This window comes from Anneissia japonica, unplaced genomic scaffold (assembly GCF_011630105.1).
Source record: "Anneissia japonica isolate Jap-2015-1 unplaced genomic scaffold, ASM1163010v1 scaffold287766_len117227_cov206, whole genome shotgun sequence".
NCBI classification, from domain to species: domain Eukaryota; kingdom Metazoa; phylum Echinodermata; class Crinoidea; order Comatulida; family Comatulidae; genus Anneissia; species Anneissia japonica.
The window spans coordinates 55,617-65,952 of record NW_022723591.1 but is presented as its reverse complement, the minus strand read 5'-3'; the positions used below and the strand labels follow the sequence as shown (position 1 = coordinate 65,952).

General features: G+C 37.2%; 1 protein-coding gene across 2 annotated transcripts in view; it reads left to right on the top strand.

Annotated features, from left to right (window-relative positions):
* LOC117112286 (6-phosphofructo-2-kinase/fructose-2,6-bisphosphatase 1-like) overlaps window positions 1-10,336 on the top strand; it is a 64,926-nt gene that overhangs the window by 2,164 nt on the left and 52,426 nt on the right. For both annotated transcript variants that reach the window (XM_033255352.1, XM_033255354.1), the window contains exons 2-3: window positions 8,517-8,642; window positions 8,851-8,947. In XM_033255352.1, coding sequence (XP_033111243.1) covers window positions 8,517-8,642; window positions 8,851-8,947 — 223 coding nt within the window. The remainder of the gene's footprint in view (window positions 1-8,516; window positions 8,643-8,850; window positions 8,948-10,336) is intronic.

The window sequence follows — 10,336 nt, the reverse complement described above, 5'->3', positions numbered from 1 at the left end:
CATAGCTACCACCACATCCACGAACTTTTTCTAGGCCCCAAAATGGGCAGCGGACTGGGCTTGAATTGGTGTGCACCTGATCTATAAATGGGCGTTTCAGTCCATGCATCCTGTTTATTTAGAGATAACTACAGACGTGTTTGTTGAGAGACAAGTGCGTAAGTCAAAAGTAGTAAATAGGGCAATAATATTAATTATTTATTATTACTGATGGTGAATGATGTTGTTGCACTGAATAGTACTACAATATTTTATTATTATTTAATACTAGGCCAGGTGCGTTTGTACCCGTCATCACCAATTGAAAAATCAATCCGTCGAATCCAAGCACTGACAATGAGAAACTAGTCATTGTAGCAAAAATGGAAAAGATCGACATGGCAGGCCAATGTATCACTACTATCCACCTTGGTTTTCAAGCATTTGTTTATCAGATCAGTGTGTGCTCCATTTCTAATACCGATCAAGTAATATGGTGCCAGGGGTAATTCCACATTCGTTACAACATTCGACACAAGTTGGAAGATTAAAGGAAAAGAAAATATTGTATGTTAATATTAATAGATATGTGAAAGGTGGCCTTTCGTGAGTAAATAAAAAAAGGTACAGTAAACGAGGTGAATTCTCAATGAGTTATAAATAATACATTACTGTTAGGCCTAGACTACACCTAGTATCTACATTCATGTATGTATTGTTTGCTGAATTATCGTTGTTTTGTAACGTCTTTGTAATGTGTTACAAAACTAATTCCTCCATGCTTATAACATTTAGGAAAGTATAATACATACTCCAAGTATTGAAATACACGCCATCGTGTTGGGATTCAATATTTCGACATTAATTATGTCATCATCAGGAATGAAAAAATTATCCATATTAGCAAGCTTATATGCACTAGTACCAAAAGTGTTTAACCAATCAAAACATTACCTCTAGTAGGTGACATAGCAGTAATTTAAACAAAAGATCAAAGCATTTTTACTCTAATGATCAAAGATACCTACAAAAACAAAGAAAGCTCTTTTGAAGCTCTGAGCCCATTGTTAAGCAAAGGGTGTAGTCTACGTATAGCGAACGCTTCAGATGTGTATAAGAGTTATTTTGATGTGAATAAATATATCTGTCTCTTATACACATCTAGATGTGTATAAGAGACAGCATTACAGACGACATTATCATTTTCAAGTATACCCTGTAATCCTAAAACATATTGGAATGCCTCACAGTTTTTAACATGATCAAATATAACACTATCAGATCGTGAAGAATGTTCTTTAAGTCTAGTTATTAACATATAACATTTAGTTGTAGGCCTAGGCCTATGTAATATATTTTAGACATGCCTAGGCCCTACATAGGCTAGCATAGCCGACTTGGTCTCAACGTGCATAGAAACATCACAAAAAATGTTAAAGTCGTAAACCTTCACAATTGTCTATTTTGTCGTTACTCACTTTGGAATGGAAAAATCCGATGTTCTGTTTTTTTTTTTTTTTTTTTTAGGTGTAGTACTGTACGTATGGTATCCTGTACGTACGGTATCATAAATCCTTATTCTTCCATCATAAATAAATAGTTCATGTGTATTAAAAATGGATAGGAAGAGTGTTCGCGCGTTTTATACATGTGACAGTGTGTGCGCGCGTAACAAACAAAAGATATAATTTTGTAATAAAGCGCTAGCTAGAAAAACGTATTTTTTATTCAGTCATGGATATGCCTAGGTTCTAAATATAGGCCCTAGTAGAAACTTGAACCGTGAAGGCGAAATTTTCGATCTCCCTGGCCTTCAGCATCTTTTACCGAAACCGCCGCAAATTCAAGATTGCTTTATCATCAACCAAAAAATGGGATGTGATTTTTTTTTTGCTTGCTGCATAGACAGAAGACAGTAAAAAAAGGCAATTAAAACCAAAAAACAAACAACCTACGCTAAATACGGTACTAGGCCTAGGCCTACGGACTTTTGCAAGATTTGTTTAAAAGATGTTCAGCCGTAAACAATGAGAGGTACCTGTAAGTGATATTACTTATTGAATTTCAGTCATAGGCCTACCAGGCTAGACCTAGCCTAGGCTCAGGTAGCGCGTAGCTAGGCCCCCTAGGTCTATATATGAAATAAGGCCCATGCCCATAGGCTGCTAGACCTATGTGTGCAAAAGGGGCCCAGTGAAGAAGTAGAATTGCTTCTTTTATCCCTACTCCATTAGACTATGCTTTGGGGTATTGGCCTATTCGGTCTCATCTGTTACTACTATAATCAAAACAGGGAAAAAAAATGGTGGCACATGTAAATTACCAACTGTAGTGGCGGTTCAGGGAATTTGAATTAGGTGTTGGCCTATAGATAGGCTAGAGGGGCCAGGGAAGTTAAGACCACCTCATCCCCATCATTGATTAGGGCCTAAGCCTATACTTAGCATAGGCTACTTGTTGTTTTCTTTGCCGTACTAGGCCTCAGGCCCTACCCTGGATGGATTCCTTTTTCTCACTGGACTTGATCGTCTCTGATTTTTAATAGTAGACAGCAAGATCTCTCAGAGCTAGGCCTAGTTTGCATTGCAAGCCCAACGTCGTTTTGAATCCACATGAAGTGATCATCCACGAAGTGAGCACACGAATTCCTTTGACTTTTGCTCATCCGGCCCATGAAAATTTGAATTGTAAAATTGACAAATTTAACTCAACGACGACGTCTTTTACTATCTTTAGGTAATGTAAAATATTTACTTCGTGTGCTCTTATAACCCCCCTACAACACAATTTACTGGCATATTGTGTAAAACTCGGGAAACTATGTAATATACTAACAGCCTAGGGTAGAAGTTCGGGCTTTTCTTCCTCCGCTAGGCCACCGTCGCAGTGTTTGTTTTGATTTCGCGCTTGGATGAAGTTTGGCAAAGTCGGTCACCAATGACGTCATTGAGTGACCTCTTTGTTTCTATGGTCTTTCAAAAATGAAACTCATTTTTTTCGTACAAAATCAATTTTATTCGTAATATATGACCAACACTTGTATTTATAATATATTTATAAATATAAACATGCTGTAGTTTATAAAAATTGACAGAATAGGTGACAGAGGCACTTTAAGGAAATGAGGTTGTGGTTATGTATAACAATTTACATGAAATATATATGAATACTATTTCTTGCTACATTGTCTCGTGTCATTATTGTGGTTCTGTCTGATTAGTGTAGTATCTGCTATGATGTAAAATTCACAAAGCAATCACTGTTCAAATCATACAAATGTCCATTTTGTATCAGTATTTCTATTAGAATTATTAATGTTCATTCTATCACTTTTAGGAAGTTCAAACAATTATAACAGTCAACATGAAAACATATTTATAGCTGTTGAAATATCATGCATGCTTTATCCCATAATATGATCTTTGAATTTTTCGGGCATGTTGTGTGTTCTTCTGGATCGGGTTTGATAACGTGGGATGATCGTTGCCTCTTGTTTGTCGGTTGTAGGATTGGGTGGTGTGGTAGCCTGATTTTCAGTATGTTCAAGGGGAATGTGTGTTGGTGTTGGTCGAATGTTTATTCGATCACGTTGGTACTGTACACTCTCTGGTGTTTCCATTGTATATTTGCGATCTGAGTTTCGTTGAACAACTTTGGCTGGTTGCCATGTAGATTTTGGCGTTTTCTGGAATCTGCACTCTGTACCAACTTCAAGACGGGGTGGTTCAGTGTTGGCATGTTTTTGCTTTGATGTGAATGCTGCTTCTGTGGGTTGGGAAATTGACACTTGGTACTGAGTTCTTGACTTTTCTGTTGTATGGTGATGGAATCTCAGATTATATGGGGGTGTCCCTCAATGTTACAAGAATCTCGTTTAGACTTTTCTCCCCTTTCTCCGATTTCTTTAGCATGTTTTTGAGTGTTTGAATGTTTCGTTCGGCCCTCCCATTCGCTTGTTGGTGGTGAGGAGCCTTTGTTCTGTGGATAATCTCGTGTGTATTGCAGAACTCTGTAAGTGTGTCACTGGTAAGCTGCGGGCCGTTGTCTGAAATCAATATGGTGAGGTTGCCAAAAAGTGAAAATATCGTTTCAAGCTTGTTGATAATTGTATTACTTGTTGTATTCATCATTTGGTCTACCCATATATATCCTGTGAAGTAATCAACTGTTAACAGATACTGCTTGGCTCCAGATGTGTGTATAGGTTTCACTGGCAATTTGGACTGATTTCTTTGATAAGTTTGACATGCATCACAAGCTTGTATAATGCTTTCAATGTCTGCATTGATGCCTGGCCAGTATATTGATTGTCTAGCTCTCAGTCTGGTCTTTTCAATTCCCTGGTGTTGTCTGTGCAATAAGTTAATATTCTGGGTCTCATCTCTATTGGTATGACGATCCGGGAACCTTTCAGTATTAAACCGTCGTGCATCGCTAGTTCGTAGCGCTGTTGCCAATACACATGGGGTATCTCGTTGCATTAATATTTTTCCTTTGGCCAGCCGCTTTTTATGTATGTGCTGAGTGCGTAGCATGCTATCGGCTGCAGTGGCTTCCTTTATTTTATCTATAACGAATGTTTTCACATCAGTCAACTCATTTATTTGGACTTCAAGATCTGGGACTTGCAAGGTTTCTTGATTAGGCTCTATACAGCGCGATAGGCAGTAGCTATCAAAACGTCTTTGCCAGGTACATACTTGATTGTGCCTTTGTAGTCTTGCATCTGTAACATCAGTCGTTGGGAGTCTGGTTGGCATTTTGGATATGTCCTTTTTAGCAATGTCCTCCAGTGGTTTGTGATCAGTGCACTATGATAACAGCATATTTCACAGCTTTGGTTGATCCACTCTCATTTTCCTCAATGTTTATTACATCAAGATTAAAACCATAGTCTGCTGGGTCTTCAATGTCATCTGGCAGTACATTTACTTCATGTGTATGTCTTGGTTGCTTTTGACTAGAAAGACATTTCCCACATTTTTTACATACCTGTCCAAAAGCTGGGCATTGTTTCGGCTTGTGCAAGATTCCACAGTAACGGCAATCTTTACTGAAATTCCCAGGTGTATAATGATTCTTGGCGTAAGTGTTTGTGACGGTGCTCTTGCTTTTGTAGTTAGGCCTATAGTATACTGCCTCAACTTTGCTGGTCATTGCATCCTCACTCAGGATGCTGCTTCACTAATTCTTAGACTCTCTAGGGTTGTTTTAAGATTAGTGTTCTTGTCTTTCAACCGAAAAATTCTGGCTTTTGCAGGTTCGTCGGAGCACCCTATCACTAATTTATCTCTTAGCATTTCATCTTCTTTTGTCTCAAACTTACATTCTTCCGCCGACTGTCTAATACTGATCTATGGTGTCTCTGCAGCTTCTTGTTTTGCCATGTAGAATCTATATCATTCATACAAAATGTTTCTTGTAGGCTTGAAATGCTCATGTAACTTTGTTACTATCGTGTCATGGTCTTTCATCTCGTTCTCTGTAAGCCCTAATGTTCTCAGTCTTTTCCAACAGTCACCTCCTATAATGGATCTGAGTGTAGCAAATTGAATATTGGCATTTTTCTTATCTAAGCCTACCGCTATACGGTAGTCTGTCCAGGCCTCCCTGAACGATATCCATGACTTCTCGAGGTTGCCTGTAAATGCCATAGGCTGGGGCGGTGGTATGGCGTAGGCCATGATAATACAAAATCTCGTTCGTACGGTGTACGCTACTCACGGTTCACGTTGTGACTCGTTGGACACCGTGGTACGACGTTCTCTTGGCATGCAGAGTGGCTAGCTGAATGGGTTTTTTTTATCGTTTACGCAAAGGAATCACAGCAAAGTGGCTTGTCCTTTGGTCGGGGTCACCATGTTATGTTTCTTGAACATCTTTACAATCGGTGTTCAAGAAACATGTTATGTTTCTTGAACACCGATTGTAAAGATGACAACGTCAAACGTATATATACAACGATAACAATGAGTTTTATTAAACTTCAAAATCACACGTTTCCAAGGGTGCAAGTCATGCTCTCGAACACGCCCTCTATAGCATACTAATCTAACACTCATGATCTTTTATCAGGGATCTACTTAATATCCAGGACAACTTAGGCCTAATTATAGCTAACTAAGCCTTAACTATATATACTAAAGTGTGATCAACAAATCACAACCTTTTTTCGCATTTAGCACAATTTTCTTCACTTTTTATTGCTATTAATATTATTATCAATTATTACTGTCGTCATCATCATCATTGTTATTATTATTATTACAATAGTAGTATTATTAATTCAATTCAATCCAATAATAATTTTATTCCAATATCAAACTATACAATTATCAGCAAAAGAAATACAAAGGTAGTAGATAAAGCAATAGGTTACAAAATAAGCAAGAAAAATGCTTAAAAAATTATTAAGAGTATAACATCAAGAAATAACAAAAAAATATATGGACCTATCAAAGTTAACATTTATTTTTATATTTTTCTGTAAGGTACTGATAGACATTGCTTTTTAATTGCTTTTTGAGTAACTCTTTTAATTCATCAGTTAAATTATTCCAAGTTTTTGCCCCTTGATAATACATTGTTGCCCTACGCTTGTGCGTTTTTTTTTAGGGCATGTTAGTTCGATTTCTAGTGCTGTAGTTATGGAATGATTCAAGTGTCTTAAATAGGTTGTTAAATGATACTGGCAGTTGATTCTTATGATATTGATACATAAATATGGCACAATTTTTTAAGTAAAGATAAAAAATATTTAATGTTTGAGTAACAATAAACAAAGGATATGTGAAGGATGCAAGCGGTCAACATGACAGATATTTCTTAATGCCTTTTTTTGAAGTATGTACAAACGATTTAAATTACTAGCAGACGTGGTACCCCATGATGTAATTGCATACTGTAAGTTAATCTAGGAAGTATAAGTGCATTGTATATTGTTAAACAATATTTTACTTGATAATATTGGTTTTACCTTATTAAAAACACTAATGACCCTTGAAATATTCGTTGCAATTTTCGGGGCAACACCTCACATAGCCCCCCCCCCCCTTTCACTTGGGTCCCCCACTCGGCCGCTCCCCAAATTAAGACCCTATTTGTCCAAACCACATACATGAATATGATTCCATGTGATTATTTTTTTGCAATGTAGATGTATCAGAATAATCTGACGAATAAACGATAATAATTTTTTCCTCTGGTTTGGAACAGGAGAGCATTGGATGGACTATTCCCCTGGGGAATTATTCATCTACTAATAAAAATACAGAAAGACTGAGAAAGATGCCCATAAAACCATAATGTAGAGTTTTCATCCTGGCTTGGGCTCAGGCCCTATGGAGATTTTGTTCTTATACCCCGAAAATTTTTCATCTTGGTCTGGGGCCCCCAGTAGACCCGGGCCAGCGACCTGTCTCTTATACACATGACACCCACTCTCGACGCCACTGGGCATATGTATAACGTGTACTGATGCTTATTTACATGTTTAGAAGTATTCATTTTGAGTGATCCCAGGAAAGAATTTGTATTGGCTCAAGAATAAGCTTTAAAATTTTAACACTGTGTACAAAGGGAGGTTCCTGATTTGATGGAGTTATATGATTTGATAGAGTTATTTATCTATATCTATGATTTTATGGAGTTATATTTTTAAAAATTGCTTACAAATTATATAATAATAATAATAGTAAGAACACTAAAAAAAAACTATTTGGTAGGCTTACACCAATTACAGTACACTGATTTATGTATTTTATTCTTTCAACATTTCTAATGTACAGAACTGTATAGTATGCCCTTTAATTATGTGGCTATTGTTACACCAGTCATAAACCAATTCCTTTAGGCCAGCATTCCGCAAACTTTTTCTTTCACGGCCTATTTACCAAGGGAGCTGTTTACCAAGGGAGCTGTTTGTGTTCCATATGTGTTTGATCCAATGACCGGGGTACAGTAGTAATGTGAAGCGCTTAGAGACATGTGCATGAAACGCTATAAGAGCGACATATTATTATTATTTAGGATTCTTGGCACCAAGCAGCAGCGCAGCACCCCTGCCGCGCCAGGGACTAACATACTAAAACCTGGCAAGAAGTTTTGATCTATGTATATACAATAGTTTGACATCATTATCTCAGTAACAAAATGTCATTGTTTGTAGGCCTATACAAATTTATTAGTATTTTATTAAAGAACACCGTACACTTTTTTTCCACAACAAATTTTTGATCAACCCATGTGTCTGTGTGTTGACGAGCCCGATGCAAATAACGACGACCGGAATAACCAAGCAAGTAATGGTTTTGTACTTGTACAGTATTATTGTTGTTGACATCTTTTATTTCACTCATATTATACATGTTTAACTTAGCAAATACAATTCAGACTAAGCCTCTTCTTGTCGACCTATGTATAGCGGACATTGCAATGCATAGGTGACAGCACATATCACACTCCTCCCCCCCCCCCCCTTTGCCTTCCTGAGTTGTGTAAGAGTACTACTAATTATATGTATCGAATTATCTTTATAGCATCTTGTCCAATTCTATCCAATTCCCCATCTGTTATTGTGATGGTGGGTCTACCAGCCCGTGGTAAGACATACATTGCCAAGAAACTGACACGATACCTTAACTGGGTCGGAGTTATTACAAAAGGTAAGTCAGTTTTCTTTTTTATTCCAAAAATCATTAAACAATATTTTCTTAAATTTATTTAGAAATTAAACACAAACTAATTTTCCAACTTGCAGTGTATTCGAACAGATTACGTAACAAATGTGAACAATTTGACTGATATTTGATGTATGGATTTTTAATATTGTACAAGCTTTCTTTAACATAATAGGTAAATGTTTAATTATAGTCTTTAATGTTGGTGAATACCGCCGAAAGTTGGTTGGTCCAAATACGCCACATGATTTCTTCAAACATGATAATACAGAGGCTCAGAAAATACGGAAGTAAGTTTTTTTTCACAAATTACTACATATTTAATATTCGATAAAGTACCTAGTTTGGGAATTGAAGATTATCCTGACAGTCAATTTGAAAATTCCCATATATACAATCAAGAAAATATCATAAATGTTATATCTTTATTTCACCAAATATAATATAGTTTGCTGTGTATTACCTGGATAAACCGACTTTCACATGAAATAGTCGGCTCCTGGTGCCAAGCACAAGCGATCCCGCAACCATGTGTTTTTTTAAATGAAACTAGACCACTCATGGACTACAAAATCACCATTGATTTGTGTAATCTACAGTTCTGTTTGTATTATCAATATTCTGATTATTGATCAAATGCTGCCATTATTGAATTACACATGAGCATATCATGAGTTTGCTTGAAGCAAATCAGCTTCATCCACTGGGGGTGAGAGAGGGGTGTGTCTCTTTAGACCCGGTGTACGTAACCAAGAGGGGATCATGGAGGCTCCAGATGTAGAAAGTCAAGCAGACATAAAAACCTACCCTCTGCCAGTGTTTATTTAGGTTCAAGTTCTTGGCTATGCTATTGTACCTTTCAGTTTGGCCATTTCCCTGAGGGTTGTACTGAACTGTGACTGTAGCTTGTTGTCCGACTACATGAAACTCCTTTTCTGTTAGAAATTCTCTAAGTTCTCTATTTAAGAAAGCAGTGCTTCTATCTGAATGTGTGCTGGTGTTTCAAAAGGGGAGAACTTACTGGCAGAGACAGTTAATGGCAGTCGAAGCTGTCGTATCATCACATGGAATGATGAATGGGAATCTTGAGTACTCATTAATATGTCAGGAAATTATGATAATAACAATAATAAATGGATTTATACAGCCCACGAATTTCATGTCGGCAATCGGCAATTGCCGACCATATTGCCGAGCCAGAATTGCTAAAGGACTGCAATTTTTTGCTGACCTACTGTAGGCCTAGATTTCTTTGCTTCAAAAACTGCATGGAAAGTCACAAACTTTTACTGAAACAGGCTATAGCAGACACTAAATTTCATTTACGTCGTCAAACCAAGGAAATTGGTGGTTAAAAAAAACAGATTTGTTTGTACAATAACTATTTCTAATAGGCCTGCAATACGTACGATTTGTGTACAATCGTCTTGTATTTCAATCTCACCTAGTCGTTTCATAGGCTAGGCCTACAGTAGGAATGACGCTAGCTAGCCAACATCCCCCAATTGAAGCCACGTGGGACGCGTAGATCGTAATGCTTGTCGAAATCTAATTAGGCGTGATCTACAAATTATTCCCAACGACAGAAACGGGTCAAACACGTTTACTATTGTTATATGACAAGCTCCCAAACGCGTCTGTGAAATGCCGTTTGGAAGCTTGTCGTTCGAGCCGTTTAT